The 16,496-nt window shown below is 45.7% G+C and overlaps 1 protein-coding gene across 1 annotated transcript in view; it reads left to right on the top strand.

Moving 5' to 3' along the window:
- RAB22A (RAB22A, member RAS oncogene family) overlaps positions 1 to 15,438 on the top strand; it is a 38,455-nt gene extending 23,017 nt beyond the window's left edge. Inside the window, exons 3-7 of the mRNA XM_019748570.2 lie at positions 565 to 646; positions 9,145 to 9,216; positions 9,305 to 9,411; positions 10,022 to 10,131; positions 14,435 to 15,438. Of these exons, the coding sequence (XP_019604129.1) occupies positions 565 to 646; positions 9,145 to 9,216; positions 9,305 to 9,411; positions 10,022 to 10,131; positions 14,435 to 14,532 (469 nt within the window). The 3' untranslated portion in view covers positions 14,533 to 15,438. The remainder of the gene's footprint in view (positions 1 to 564; positions 647 to 9,144; positions 9,217 to 9,304; positions 9,412 to 10,021; positions 10,132 to 14,434) is intronic.
- The last annotated feature ends 1,058 nt before the right edge of the window (positions 15,439 to 16,496 follow it).

Below are 16,496 nucleotides of genomic sequence, written 5' to 3'. Positions count from 1 at the left end.
GGCTGTTTCATTGTGGAAACACGGGTGGCATCAGGCTGCTGCTTCTCTATCCGTCGTCCTGCTCCTGCTTGGCATCTTAGTGTTAGTACCTAGTGTTGCATGGCCCTGTTGGGCTGTTTCTGTGGCCATGTGGTTTGGGCGTGGGCGTGGGCGAGGACAGACCCAAATGTCCTAATAGTTTTACTAGTGCGCCATTTCCTGGACACATAGGTTGTTTTTAGGAAGTTTTCTCGTGATACCATCTATTAAAATAACAACTTCTATATTTTACAAGGGCAGGAAATGTCTGGATTACCAAATTATCTCTTGGTTCTTTGGGTATAGAGTTTAGGCACTCACAAGCCAGAGAACTCTTTCTTTCTGTTGGGCAGATGTGCCTAATGCTTTATTTTGACACAGACTCTGCAGCCAGTATCTGCATCTCGTAAATACTCCAGAGACGACCACAATTAGGATAAAGTGTGGAGCAGGAGTTTGAACGTTAAGTCTAAGTGATGTTTCCAACTGGGGCTGGCAACGTGCTTTAAATAATTGTGTTCTGATCATTTAGGTCTCTCTTTATAGGGCATCTTTTATGACCAAGACTGTCCAGTACCAAAATGAGCTACATAAATTCCTAATCTGGGATACAGCTGGACAAGAACGAGTAAGTCGCTCTTTCATTTACTATGTGTTTTTCTGAGGCCCAAATTAAAGCTCCAATTGAACTGTCCATGTCCCTTGTCATTCCACGTTACTCACGTCTCTTCTGCGTGCCGAGACACACTTGTTTCCATTTACGTAGACCAGCCTTTTTCTTTTCAATTAGAGCCACAAAGTCCACTGATGGAGAAAGTGATAATGGGCAGTGAGGGCATTTTTATCCTTTTCAGTGTCTTAAAGTAAATGCTGACTAACAGGCCTGATAAAATCCCGCTCAGAGCTTTGTGTGTAATTTGGGGCTCCATCCTCTCGCAAAGATATAAAAGAATTAGTGGGGGAAAGGGAGAGGTAAGCACATCTCATTTATAGCCGCCTTTTAAAAGCTAAAGAGGGAACTTGACAGCATATAAAGTCGGAGACGTAAGCGAAATGGATGAGCTAACACAGTGCCTTGCAATAGGTACTTAATAAATGCCTGATGACAAAAGTGTCCAAGATGGTTATCTGCTTACGGAAGAGCCTGAACCAGAATGGGGCCTGGCCCGCAGCATCCCAGTGCAGGGTGGGATTTGGGGGCCCGCCTAAATCAGACAAAAGTGGGAAGGTGGGGAGGGGCGCAGACACCTGTCCGCTGCCTCCCTTTCCCGCTGGTGGGCCCTGAGTCTAATTTCCCTGTCGAGTGCGTCTGGCAGACACCTGTTATTCAGCTGCTGTTTAATTTTGTTTTCAAACAGTCCTATCAGAACAGAACATCTGATGGATACGCAGTGCTATCTGACGCTCTTAAAAGTATCCCCGAAGTAATCAGGAGGAATAGTCTGTCATCAGGGGCTTACCTAAGGCAGCATAGATGCTGTGTGCGGTATAAAACCCGGCAAGAATCACCACAGACAAATGGGGGGAAACAAAACAAGCTTTTTCTGTTGTCGTAGACGTAGACACCACACATTTGTACAGATTTAATGTCATACGTTTGCTGTTTGGTTTCTTCTGTGTGTGTTTTAATGCTTGATGTCACACCCTGTATCCGATTACTTGTGTAAGATCTACCTGCTTAGCCTCCCCTTTCCCCAGCTTCTCTTTTCTTGGCGGTGTGCATTTAGAACGGAGCGTTTAGGGCAGCTAGGCCATGCTGGCCTCACTCTTCCATCCTTCCCAAGTGCTGCTTCCCACGGAGCCTCCCAAATAGAGCTATAGACATGGCTCAGGTGTCTGTCCTAAGAGCCAAGAATGCGTGTGGCTCTTCATGCTCGTAATATATGGACCCTTTCACAGAATCCCGAATTTCAGTTACCCCCTCCCTTGTATATGATGGTACAGCAAAACCCTCATCCTAAAGAATCATGTACATTCCTTTATGCTTTGAGTCAGAGCCTAGCCTGGTAACACAATGATGTATAGCATCTTTCTCTAGACCATAAAGAACGCAAGGGTTTATGCCTCTCCCCTACTGCTGCCGTAATAGGATTCTGCTCAGTTTTGTAATTCGCTGGTTTGCCTGCTTCTTCCTTTCCCCACTTCTGATTGATTCTGAACCAGGAATAGTTGCTCTAAGATGCAAATCTGCCTCACCCCTACCTGAAGCATGATCTCTTAGCCCTCTCTTACGTGGGGGCTCATACAGGGAATGTAAATGAGACGAGCAGGCAGGGGTCAAGAGAACTGGCCAGCAGAACCCGTCAGTGCTGGGAGACCGGCGAGCAGCCCCAGCTGGTAAGCACTCCCTCCAGCCAGCTGTGGCCCCACAAGAGTACATGCCAAGGCCGCCAGATCACCACTTTTAAAAGAAGCTAAGCACCTAACACTAGTCACAGATCATTTGAAATGCTGTGAGCATCATCCAGGACAGTCTGTGAGCTTCGCTGGCTGCTAGCTGGTCCTGGGCAAAGCCTTCGAGGTCCTGCCCATCCAGCCTCAGCCACACACCGTTTGCACCACCTTCCCACCAGGTATCCTCTAGGACCAAACTGCTTCTACATCCCCAGTGTGCGTACAGTTTCGTACCCTCGTACCCATGTGCTGTTGCTCGCCCTGCTCGGAACACCCCCCGCCCGCTGTTAGCCTAGGAAACTCATACTCAGCCTTCAAAACCCTCCTCTGATGTCACCTCAGGTGAGGCTTTCCTAACCATCCCGCTGTTCTCCGATAAGTTCCCACATTGCCGTACGCCCACGATGCTCACACCCGAATCCGGGGTCGCCTTTGATTCTTCCTCCCCGCAGCCCCCACGTTTGCTCCATCAGCACGTCCTGACAGCTCCATCTTCCCAGTGTCTCTCAGATGCGTTCCCTTCCCTTCATCTCCACTGCTGCACTCTGCTCTCAGCCCCCACTCGCTCTCACCCACGTGTTCCGTTAGCCTTTTAGCCGGTCTCCCTGCTGTCACTCTTCCCAGCCCCGCCACCCTACATCACGTCTCCTCACAGGACCGAGAGGAATTTCTTGACAACATAAATGAGATGCTGCTTTATGCTCTTCGTACTCACTGCCCTCAGTCACTGCCCACGGCTCCCCTCCCCCACGGCAGTGGCCTACAGAGGCTGGACGGCCGGCTCTGCTGCCTCACTCAGTGCCGTCCTGGGCCTCCATCCCTCTCCCTTGCTGAGTTCAGTTCCTCAGGCTCTGCCCACCAGGCCTTTATACACATCGCTTCTTCTGCTGGAACTTCCTCTTCCCTCCACTGGGTGACGGCCCATGGTTCCTCACCAGCCTTTGGTCTCAGGCTACCTGGTGCACCTTCAGAGCGTACCCAGCCCCATCCATACCTCGGCAGGGCCCCATTCGTTCTCCACCTCTGGCCCTGATCTGCCTCAAGCCCATCATCTGACGTTGTCAGTAGACATCGGTCTACCGACCTGTATTGGCAGCCTCACCGCAGACTGGGGGACCGCAGTGTCTGGTTCCGGCTGTGTTCTGGGGCCTGCACAGTGCCTGCCCTACAGCCGATGCCCACATAGTGGGTGGACCAATCAGCAGATAAACTCTTTGGCATATTTCTTTGTGTCCTGAACCACCACCTGTTCCCTTACTTGTTTATCTGCTGTGAGACTGTAAGCTCTTTGAGGGCAGAGACTGTCTTCATGTCTGTGCTCTCAGTCCCTGGCACACGATGTTGATGCCAGTGGATTTATGTCAACTGATTGCCAGCCCTACTTTGGCACATAGAAGGACAGATTCTCTGCCTGCTTTTACCATGTGAGTATTGCATGCCTCGAATTATAAATTTCTGGTATTTGCATATTTATTATTCAGTTCTCTGTAGTAATAAGATTCACTGTGGAACCAAAACTCGTCATAAAAGGAAAACCCTTTTAATGAACTGACCATTCAAATATCTTCCGCATTTTGACCCTTGCACCTGTTGCTACATGTAGTTTTGACAGACGGGTTGTCTTTCTCATAGCCTGGTTGTAATTACTGCAAAGTGATTTCATTGCATCAGTGAAGGTGATTTTTGGAGAACGTTGCAAATGTCACGCAAAGCCAGTGATGGTAGGCATCTTCTTAAATGAAGAGAAAAGTACTGATCAGGATGGTGGTACAAGTGCTGCAGAAGATAACAATTTGTGTATCAAAGGATGGAGAGGCCTAAGGAAACTGATGGAGTCCTCAAATAGTTTTGTAAAAATTACTCTTTTTTTTTGACTAGGAGAGTCAAAAATGAAATGAAAGCTCTCGTATTGCATTAGTATATAGTTTTATCAGAAGATCAGCTTTGATTTAGTATTCCTTCAGGAAACGAACTCCTGGTTGCAACAACAAACCTAAGATTTTTCAAATACCAGATAAAATGAAACTTGTTTTCATAATTTTAAATTTATTTTCTCAAGATAGAGCCTTTGTCAGAGGCTTTTTTCTCTATTTTCTACCCTTAAATTCATTTTAAGGGATGTTTTCCCACCAATCACGCTTCACTAACAAGGTTTCCTACAGCAGCATGGGGACCGTGCACAAATAAGCACCACAAATACATGTCATAAAGACGCCATAAAAGTGGCACCAACAATTCCAACGGTTGGTCTGGGATTATATAAAAGAAAGCTGCTTAACCAAAGTCAAGTAGACACTGCATCCAGTCCTTAAAGATTTATGGTCTTGAATCTTAATGTGGTTTCTCTTGATGACTGTTTCCAGAGGTGAGAGCAACAGGAAGGCATGGACTCGTTTACTGTCACAGCAGTCACGTGAGGAATCGTTCTCAGATCTAAAATCAGGAATAATTATAGTAGCTTAGTGTCACCAAGAGCTAAGGTCAGTGCTGTGGCCTGTGGGCCAAATCCAGCCTGCTGCCCGTTTTTGTAAATAAAGTTTTATTGGAACGCAACCACCACTCTTGCTTGTTTACATAGTATCTATGGCTGCTTTCACTCTTTAATAGCAGAGTTGAGTAGTTGGAACAAAGACCAAATGATTCATGAAGCCTAAAATATTTACTATCTGGCCCTTTCCAGGAAAGGTTTGAGGATCCCTAATCTAGAGTAGATTTGGTGCTGATGTCCCTTGAGTTTCTTTTTAAGCTGCCATCTTCTTTCTTCACACAAAAGGACACACAGAGTTTCAGTGTCAGTAAGGCGGAATGCCTTGTGATGGACTCAGCCTCCCACAGGCAATGGTTGTATGTATAAACTCTGCAGTACCCATTCAAAACAACTGTCTGAAGGCCTTCCCGGGCCACCAGATGCAGTCAGAGACTGAAAAGGGAACTCGGTTGGCTGATGCTCACTGTTTTGTGTCCTTTTCCCAGAGGACACTGCCCAGTCCACATGGCACAGGGTGACTAGGACTCCAGCAGAAAGCCCACCCTTTAGCTTGTGGTGTTTGAGGACAGAGACTAAGGCTGCCAGAGCAACTGAAAAAAGAGGAGGCAAATCCCAGAAAAGATGGATCCAACAAGGAGGGAAGCCCTCAAATCTGCTTGTAAATTCCCTTCGAGTCTTTTCCTGACTCCCAAATTGTGAATGAATGCGCAGGGGCGGCACGACAGGACCCACCAGGAAGCAGCAGCTAGAGGGATGGCAGCACTGAGTGGAGTCCAGTCCTGCCATGTGGGAGGGATTGGTAAACACCTGGGCTTCCACTGGAACTTCAGGGGACGGTGCTTAGGAGCAGAGACCCTGGCGGAGGACGAAAGGCAGACCCAGATCAACCTGCCCTGACCGCATGTGAAACCACCCTCAGGATGAGTACTCAGCAACCGGACCTCCCTGCCCTCAGAAGATAAAGATCGCTTAAGTGTGCACACAGATTGAAGGGAAAGGAGTCTTATCTACTTACTACAGATGGGGGCTCTCCCACAGCATGGAAACGAATAATCAAATGGAAATGCTAAAACTGTAATACCTGAAATGAAACATCCACTGGATGGGTGACAAAAATTAACCAATCAGAAGAATGGAGAAAGAGTGGGAAAACAATGAACATAGTCTCGGTACCGTAGGGGCAAATTCAAACAATCTGTCATTTGAGTAACTGGAGACCCAGGAGTGAAAGGAGACCCAGGACAGGAAAAAAAGATGTTTTGAGAAATAATGGCTGAAAATTTACCAAATCTGATGAAACATACCAACTCACAAATCCAAGAATTTCAGCAAAGCCATAAGGACAAAGAAAACCACATTTTGTTATACCCTGTTTCCCTGCAAATAAGTCCTAGCCGGGCCATTAGCTCTAATGCGTCTGTTGGAGCAGAAATTAATATAAGACTGGGTCTTACATTAGTTTCTGCTCCAACAGACGCATTAGAGCTGATTGTCTGACTAGGTCTTATTTTTGGGGAAACATGTTATCATAAAACTGCTGAAAACCAAAGCAGAAGAGAAAAACTCTTGAAAGCAGCCAGAGGTGACAAACACATGATGTACAGGGGACAGCAATACGAGTGTGAGTGGTGGCTCACTTCCCACGGAAGCATTGGAGGCCAGATGACCGTGGAGCCGTATCTCTAAGGTACTGAAAACAAAAAGAGTCAGTCTGTCAATATGCCAAAATTACCTTTCAAATATGGAATCAAAGGAATGGCACTTCTAGAAAACTAGTGGCTGGGAAGAGGCAGCAGCAGCAGGTTTCTCAGGCCGAAGGGGATGACACCAGGTGGTAGCTCAGATGCACAGGGAGAGTAGTAACCACTGGAAATGGGGGATACAAACGTCTATCTTTTTGTCTTCTCAGCTTTTTTACAAGATTACTAGCTGTTTCATGCAAAAATTATAACATTGGATTGTATAGTTTCTAGTGTGTGTAGATTTAAAATATTTAACAACAGTAGCACATAGGACGGTGGGATAAAAGAATTAGACTTCCACCACACTCTTAATGTTTTCCCTGAGGTAGTACATTTTAAACTCTTAAGTAGACTGGAAAAATATATTGTATTTACAACAGCAACCACTTAAAAAGTCATACAAGAAGGTATAGCTAAAAAGCCAATGGACAAACTAATATACTAAAATGAAATACTAAAAAAAATTCAGTTAATGCAAAAGAGGAGAGTAAAGGAAGAAGAGCCCTTTTTTTAATGGAACAGATATAAAGCAAATGGCAAAATGGTAGACATACTATCAGTAAGACCAAATGTATCAGTCAGTACACTAAACGTAAAGGAACTGAACGTTCCACTTAAAAGGCAGAGGTGGTCAGGTTGGATCAAAAATCAGGGTCAGACCACGTGCTGCTTAAAAGAGGATTATCTTAAATAAAAACGGGGGTGGCTTGAAAAATAAGAGAATGGAAAAGGATATTGAATGCGAAGCATAAGCAAAAGGAAACCATTGTGGTTCTGTCAGTGGCAGTAAATTAGACTTGAAGACACGCGTTATTATCAAGGTTAAAGAAGGGTCTGATCAGAGGATCGTTGGGGAATGTTATGTTGATAGATACGTTATCTGCCTTGGGAGGGTGCTTCATGGATGTGCACATACCCATGTCATTTCATCCACACTTAAGCTATTTATTAAACTTAAGCTCTCTGCACTTCTCTATATGAATGTTGCCTTCCAAAAACGCCTTGTTAGGATGTTGCCAGGATGAGACACCTGCAAGGAAAGCTAACGTCCGTAGCCTTTGTTCCCTGTGGGCCCATTGTCCTCCCCCATGGAAGTCAGTCTAGTCTTTCCACCCAGCAATGCACTTCCTCTTCTGTAGTATTTTCTTGTTTGCAACCTTCATTTTTGTTCTTTTTCCTCTCTAAAACATACCAGTATATTGTATTGGAAGCTAGCAGGCCTTCACCCCCGAGGCAGGCTGTTTCTCACAAAGACTACTTAGACTTCCTGTGTGTGGCCGGCCCTCTGGGTCTGGCTTTGGTGTGGCATCATCCCACTTGCAACAGTTCTAACCCACTTGCCCACCGCGCATGCTTGCCTACTGTGTGCGGGTGCTGGCCCCAGAGCAAAACGGTGTACTAACCAGGCAGGCAGGCCGTCTTCCCTCATGGCGTTAGTCATAATTTCACTTTCTTCCCTTAAACTCAAATTCACGAGGAAGTTGCAAAGCCAAAGGTTAAGCCCCTTGGATAAGAAGTTGCAGACCCTTCTGTATGTGAATTGTACTGCACCCCAGGTGCTCACCTCTGGGGACAGCTCCTTCCTGTGCTGGGGGCTCAGCCACGAGCGCAGGGTGAGAGTCCAGGGGGGTCATATTATAGGTGGGGATCAGGTGCCAAAGTTGGGGCGTAAGACGAAGATCAAATACAGGTAAAAGTCTTGTCTTTAAACATTGCCATCACACTCCCTGAGCAGGACACATCAGCACATTCCGTAGGCCCAGGAAGCCCAGGAAGCGAGAGCAAGTGGGGGAAGGGCTTGATCCTTTCCACGTTATATTCCAGTAAATCAGCCTCGCTGTTCAAATTGTTGTTCCTCTTCCTTTCCTCCCTCTGTGTGTCAGGTGGGGGAAGGGTGGTGGGTGGGAAGCAGCTGTGCATACAAAGTTAAATTCATGTAAATGAGATGAGAAGTGCCCCTCATTTGGTGTTGCCACCTGCACGGAGACATCGAAAAAGCGAGTCACAGACTCACCCAAGTAGCTAATGTGACCATGGACACACGTGACCAGGAGCTTGTCTCTGTAGTAAAGTGGCATTTGGGTTACAGGTTATCTTCACGACACCCAAATGCAGCCACTTATCTGGAGAATTCGTTACAGCGTGATTTTTTACCTCCTCAATAGTTTGGGAAGCCAGAGTTTAAAGGACTGTTGAACAAATGAATTGGGGAATTAGAACACTGAGTTCAATTAAAAAGCCTTTTTAGCTGAAATAGTTGTTTACAGCACCATATTTAATTCCTGTAAAACTGTATTCTGAAGTATCTTCTGAGAGTTTCAGTATCACTTGAAAAGTGGTGCCTTTGGTAATCACTGCCTCATTTGCTTGAAAGCATCATGTCATCTCTGGGTTAAGAGAAAGATTGCCTTTTGTGCAGGGATAATGGGCTTAAAAGTCTAGTAAGAAATATATTTAACCACTTGTCCCGATTTTGTTGTTTCTTTCCCCCCTTCTCTGCAGTTCCGTGCCTTAGCACCAATGTACTATCGAGGGTCAGCTGCGGCCATAATTGTTTACGACATCACGAAAGAAGTAAGCCTCCTGTACCCTGTTCTTTAGACTGCTTGGCAACTCTCCTGGTGGCTTAGCGCTGCAGTGGCTCTCCTCCTTTGTGTTACAGGAGACGTTTTCAACATTAAAGAATTGGGTAAAAGAGCTTCGACAGCACGGCCCACCTAATATTGTAGTTGCCATTGCAGGAAATAAGTGTGACCTTATCGATGTAAGGTAAGTTATTAGACCAGGAGACGACAATGCTGGTTCTGTGTTCCTTTCTTTACTGAGCAATATCCAATATAAGAATCTTGCTTTTATTTTATCTCTGACATTGAAAAATTCCTTTCCCGTTTGTAGCTGGAGTCCTGAAGTTGCAAAGTAAATTAAGAGTTTGGACATTTGGAGCTAATTAGATTATGTATATAGACCGGTGTGTGATTTATTTAAACATTGGTTGCATTGAACTTAACATTTTCTGAGATGAGCATAGCCCCCAGCTCCCATGACATTGGAAATGTTCATGGGGAAAGTGTATTTTTAGGAAAGCGCACTCAGTGGCAATTTCTGTGGACCACTTCCGTAATTCCCACAGCGAGGACTTTACTTCGGGGACGACGAAAGCCCTGCCACTCCCTGGTCACCCCACTAGATGCGTGGCAGTAGGCCAGTTTCGTTTTGTTTCGCCACAGATGGGGTATAATTGGGGGGATCATGTGTAAGGGCTTCACCAGCCATTCCTGACACCCTGTGTCGTCATAAACCTGGTGAATTACTGGGTGGCTGGGGGTATCTTTAAACTCCTGACGGGTAGAATTTCTGATGTGCAACTGTTGCCTTCCAGAGAAGTCCTGGAGAGAGACGCCAAGGATTACGCCGACTCCATCCATGCAATTTTCGTAGAGACCAGCGCGAAAAATGCGATAAACATAAATGAACTCTTTATAGAAATTAGTGAGTATCTCTGTGCCTTACGGGTTTCCTCTGTGCAGGGCAACATGAAACAGAATTATCTTGCGGGATAAAATTCCCTCCTTACGCAGACTAGTCTGGTCTCTGCTATTGTTGTCAGTGGAACGAGATTTGAGACTGTCAGAGGGACAGCGGTTTTCCATCGTGTGGTAATTGCTGGAGAGCTGCTGCCTGAGGATGTGGCCCTTCTATTAAGAATGCTGCCTCTGAGGAAATAATGCCCAGGGCCCCAAGGTCATCTCTCCCTCTTTCTCTCTTGATGTGTTTCAATTAGCTATCCAAAGTCATTGCAAATTAACAAAATAAATACGGGGAAATGAAATGCATGTGGGATTCCACTATAAGCAAACCCTCAAAAATTAATACTAGGCGAGTAAAAGGTTAAGACCTCGTTCCCCACCCCTCCCCCTTCCCTTTCCAGAAGTGTTAATATGATGACACTGGATTGGGAGAGAGGCTGCTGCATACCTTTGGGATCCTCTACAGATTGTATCTATGTTTATTCATTTCATTCAAATTCATCAGAATGTTTATTGAGGACTGCTCCAGGCTGGGGGAGACAGCGTGAGCAAGGTCCTATGCTCCTCGGGCTGATGTCCTGCAGGGACAGTGAACACAAAAATAAGTCAAATCCTTTCAGACAATGAGCAGTGAGAGGAAGAAAATAATACGGGACGAAGTGAGAGTGTCTGCAGGTGTCCAGGGAAAAGGCCTCTCTGGAGGTGAGATATTGGAGCTGAGATTGGCCTGAGCTGGCCGTGCACAGACCCGGGCTTCACGTTAACTGAACATGTCGGCTCTGCGGGCGGAGAACAGGAGAGAGCCGTCCAGGCACGTGTCGGGCTGGTGAACTCACTTGTTAGGCTGTGTCGTCTGGGTGGGTGTGAGGTTGCTGCAGCCGGGGGGGCCTGGCCGTCCTGTGGAGGAGGGGGCATGACTGGCAGCGCCCCTGGGATGGGGGGCGGCACAAAGCCCTGGTGCCCCTGACAGCTGACAGGTGTGGGCCCAGCTCCCACAGTGGGGCCACCCTGGGCTTGAAGCCTCTGGTTGCCCAATTGCTGGGGTTATTTTTGTTTTATTTTTATTTTTTGATGATTTTAGTTTGTTCAGAGAAGCAGAGATATGGATTTTATGTCACAGGTCCCATTGGTTCGATGTGGCCAAATGTAATTCAGATATTTCCAGAGTACCGTACAGCCCTGCCAAGCCCATCTGCGGCAGGTGTGGCCAGCGGGCTGCTGCTTTCCAGCCTGCAGTCCAGCCCCTTCGCTTCCACGGTACAGTCGCTATTTCCTGTCTTCCTGGACTGGAAATAGCAGTTACCCAGGTGCTGTCTTGCAAGGCAACGTGAGGCCGGTCACAGATTCTTCACAGCTCCAGCTAAAAAGTCTGTCAGTGTGTGGTGTCATGAGTGTGCTAGAATTATTCCCGCTTTTCAGTGTTGAAAGCGGGAAGGTAGTGAACTATACCAACAGTGAAAATTCATGTATCAAAAAGAGCACATATGTACTCATTTTAGCTGAAAAATAAAAAAATATGTGTTCACAAAGATTAGAAAAATTTAAAGATGTAAATTGAGTTTATAATTTACTGGTTGTTGTAAAACTGTGTTAGCACCGTGCCTGCCTGCTTGCTTTTTACTGAAATCGAAACGCCCCTGTCAAGTATAAAGCTCAAGGAATTGTCACACTAAGTACGCTGCTGTCATCCGCACTTACGTCGGGACCCAGGGGGTTCAGCACACGTTCTCTGCCAAATGGTTCACTGTGGTGGGATCAGTTGGCACTTGCACCAGTGGGGTGTGGAAATGCCAGTCTCTGTTCTTCTCGTGGGGGTACTGACCTGCGTCTCCATGGCATAAATGAAGTGGAGCACCTTTCCAGGTGTTTATTTACGTTTATGTACCACCAGGGTAGCCTCTCCTGGGACGTTTTGCCTGTTTTCCCATCGGGTTACCTGCCTTCTTCTTAACGTTCATAGTTTACTTTGAATGTGAGCCAGTTGTTGGTTATGTGCGCTGGAAAGATCTACTGTGTGGCTGGACTTTGAGTTTTGGTTTTTTTTTAATTGGGGAAGGAGAACAGGACTTCACTGGGGAACAGTGTGCACTTCCAGGACCTTCCTCCAAGTCAAGTTGTTGTCCTTTCAGTCTTAGTTGTGGAGAGCGCAGCTCAGCTCCAGGTCCAGCCGGCGTTGCTAGTTGCAGGGGGTGCAGCCCATCATCCCTTGCGGGACTCGAGGAGGAATCGAACTGGCAACCTTGTGGTTGAGAGGACGCGCTCCAACCAACTGAGCCATCCGGGAGCTCAGCGGCAGCTCAGCTCAAGGTGCCGTGTTCAATCTTAGTTGCAGGGGGTGGAGCCCAGCATCCCCTGCAGGACTTGAGGAGTTGAACCAGCAACCTTGTGGTTGAGAGCCCACTGGCCCGTGTGGGAATCGAACCAGCAGCCTTCGGAGTTAGGAACATGGAGCTGAGCCACCGGGACGGCCCCCTGGACTTTGATTTTTGAATCAACTCCTTTGATGAACTGGAGTTTTTAATCTTAATAGAATCCCGTTTGTCCTTAGTTTCCTTTACGGTGAGCGTTTTTTTACTCCAGTTTAAGAAATCATTGCCTGTTTCTAGGTCATAAAGATGTTCTCTGCTTTTTTCTGCAAATGTTTCAGAGATGGCTCTGTTGTCCCAGCTGTATTTCCAGTATCCATTTGTTGAGAAATATGTAATGACCAGAAGCTTTAAAGCTTTTAAATGAATTGGCAGTTTATTCACAACAGCATGGGGAGGATTTGAAAAGTGGTGTTAGGACATAGTGGGGGCCACTTTCTGGTCATGCAGACACCGTGCCGTGTCCTGCCCACGCAGGTTTGCAGCTGCTCCATGCTGGAGGCTCTCGGCTTGGCGACCAAGGATCTGAGAGCTGGCAGAGCCCATCTCAGCCTTGTTCTTGCCAAAATGCGCGTGCCAGTTCATTCCGTGTTTTCAAAATACCTCAGTGCCAGGTACTGTGCTAGATAATCCTGGAAACAGAAAGATGGAGAAACAGGAGCTCTCCCCTCGAAGAGCTAAGGGTTGAATTTGAGGGAACAGTTGCGTAAACAAATACAGAACAGCGTGCTTCTGACGTCCTGATTGATTCCAGTGTGTGAGATGTTGGAGAGTTCCGAAGGGGAAGGGCGTCACGAAAGCCCTGTCTAAGAAACAACCCTCAAGTTACCAGGTGGGGACGTGATGGGTCAGCTACGGTTTCTCAAAACTGACGTTATGCTTTCTGGAGCAGTAAAGTGAAACCTGGTCATTCTCATACATTGTTGGTGGCAGAATAAAGTGGCACAGACTCTTCAGGTAGCAATTGGGCAGCATCTGTCAAAATTTAAACTGTACATCCTTCTTGCATGTGTGCTGGGTAGACCCTGGGAATACAGTGTATGTGTATGTGTCAGATAAATAGCCAGGAGTAGAACGGCTGCCCCAGCTCTTCCACTCCCATTAATTGACCCTACACAAACACTCAGGTTCATAGAGATACTTTTTACATCCTTGTCAATAGCATCAAAATATTAGAAACTAACAAAATAATATCCCCATTGACGGGGAATGGTTCAATAAATTACGGTGTATCCATATCATGAAGTTTCTTAGAGCTCTTAGGAAGAGAGGAGCAGCTCTGCGGGCACGCTGGTGGGAGGTCCCCAGGACACAGAATGAGAGCAGCGAGGTGGGGACAGTGCGCACTGTTTGCTCCTACTGGGCTTCAGAAGGGGACAGGTACAGGTGCATGGACCGTGCATGTCCGTGCACAGCTATCCCTGGAAGGTGGCCTCTGCCACATACAGGACAGGCATGTTCACATATACCTACTGAAAACAAGACGTTTTTAACATGCTTTTTTTTTTTTTTGGTAGTGAAAAAGGTTGTATAAATGCTATGTAATATCCTTGTTTGGGCCTTGAAATGGAAATAGAACGTTAACGGAAAAACTGGTGGCATCTGAAAACAAGTCGAGAGTTCAGTTAGTAACCATGTGCCAATGTTGAATTCTTCATTTTGACAAATGTCCCATGGTGACATGAGATACGAACATTGGGGGAAACTGGATGAAGGGTATACAGCAACTCCATATTATCTTGGCAACTTTTCTGTAAATCTAAAGTCATTCCAAAATTTAAAGTTCATTAAACTGTTTCTATTTTAATGAAACCCATCAGATTGCATCTACAGAACGGTTGTGTCTGAGAAGGAGCAGATTTGGGAAGTTAAAGCTCATTCCCTTCCCTCTTGGTTTAGGTCGAAGAATTCCATCCACTGACGCCAACCCGCCGTGCGGCGGGAAGGGCTTCAAACTCCGAAGACAGCCGTCAGAGCCAAAGCGGAGCTGCTGCTGACCGAGCCTCCCCTCAGGCCCCAGCACGCTGAAGGAGGTGGGCCTGAAAGCGCGCAGCAGGCTTTCACCGAGCCGGCTGGGGTCTCCTTTGCGCAAAACCAAGTCAGACATCGACCAGGTCTGTTTCCTCTCTGAAGACTGAGCAGTAATATTTGTGGACTTCTGTTATGTAAAGACTCTGGTGTACAAAGGGACTACACGGTCGGCTTTGGACCTCGCTGAAAAGGAACATGTAATTGTATGGAGGGTAGGATTAAATTGTGGAGTAGTTTTGTAATCAAGATTTTATGTAACATTTGTAAAGGGAAAATTAGCACTTTCGTGGTTCTTGAGGGGGAAAAAGACTTTGTGGAGATTATAATTTCTTTGGTTTCCCGTTACCACTGTTATCCTTTAAAATGTGGTAGGGTATCGCTAAGTAGAGGGATGGCAATTATTATTTGAAGCTAAAATGGGTTATTTATAGGACTGATGGAAATGATTTCATCCCCTCCATCTCCAAAGCACTTTTCATTGAATACATTAGCCCAGGATACACACAGTAAATTAACAATAAGAACAGATCGTGGCTCACCCTAGGTTTGCATTCTGACCTGTCATGTACATGTCACCAAACTCATTATTGGCACCTTTTTTAATAAGCTCTCATGATCAGGATGGTGGTGGTAGAGAAGCTGCCTGGAATAAATTGAATTGCATATGTTTAAAATGACTAACAATGGTTTAAAAAGGAGGAAAAAGAAAGTCGTGTAAATGCTGTCAATTTTTTATTTAACCCAAATATTTTGGTGATAAAAACAGTTATCTGTTGCTTAGCGTATGTAAAGTCGTAGTCTATATTTATGAGACCATTGCTTAAAAATTATTAATTATGTAAATACATTAATAAATTCTATGTTTCATCCAACACTCCATTTCATCTCACACCGTCTGGCGTGTGCCCGCCCAGTTTTCAGCCTGTCCACGGGGGACTCTTTGAAGCTCACTGATGCTGTGCGAAAGCGTGGAACACTCCGCTTAAAATCTTTAAAGGTTTTGCTGCCTTCCCTTGTACCCTCCCCCCAAAATCCCATCTGGAAATCAGAATACAGACATATGGCACTTTGACAAGCCTGAGTGGCCCTTCCTAGCCTCGGGGTAAAAAATGAAGCTCCGAGCGCAAGCCGTTTACCTGGTCTTGGTAATAAGTTTCTTTCAGCTTTTACAGCAACCTCAGACCGACTGCTTTAAGAGAGCTTTCCTTGTTAACAATTTAGCTTATCTTTCCGTTTCCTTTATTTTCTCCTGCCTCCGTTAGTGGTTAACACTCTTTTCCCTCAGGGAGCCTAATGAGGTTTTTAATATAATCTAAAAATAAAGCACTAAAGTGAAGTTGGTGAAAATTTGTTCCTGGTCTAATTTGGCACCCTTCCAACCTGAGTATTGTAAGGGAAGGAAATTTATAAGATTAAATAGGAAATGAAACAGCTTGAATTTCAAACTAAATTGTGTTTTCAGAGCTATCCTTAAACTGAACAGTCAAAACTTTTAAAAATAATTATTCCTTTGTGCACCCCACTTGATATGGGTAGATTTTAATGGGAAAATTATAACTCAGATTAAGTAAAAAACGATTCCCTTTTCCCTGGTGAATATCTTAAGCATTTGAAATTGTTTATTTTCTTACTGAAATCATACAGGAGGAATATAGCTAGTGAAATTTCTAACATTGTTTTGTTTAAAATACATGTGGCCTCTATAACCCCCTAGCATCTTGCTTCCTTCCCAGTGTGAAATTAGCAAGCTTTAAAAGAGAAAACCAGTGATTCCAGGGATGGGCTCTACCTGAAGGTGCTTTCACTTTATTTCATATACATCCAGATAGATCGGGCCTCTGGCCACTGCCGGGGTTTATCCCTAGCTTTCCCACAGCTGGGCCTCAATCCCCACCACAACAAAATAAAAACAAAAGTTGCTTCACTCACT

Source organism: Rhinolophus sinicus, linkage group LG13, assembly GCF_036562045.2.
Source record: "Rhinolophus sinicus isolate RSC01 linkage group LG13, ASM3656204v1, whole genome shotgun sequence".
Taxonomy (NCBI): Eukaryota; Metazoa; Chordata; class Mammalia; order Chiroptera; family Rhinolophidae; genus Rhinolophus; species Rhinolophus sinicus.
The sequence above is the reverse complement of the archived record's forward strand: the minus strand, read 5'-3'. Positions and strand labels throughout refer to the sequence as shown.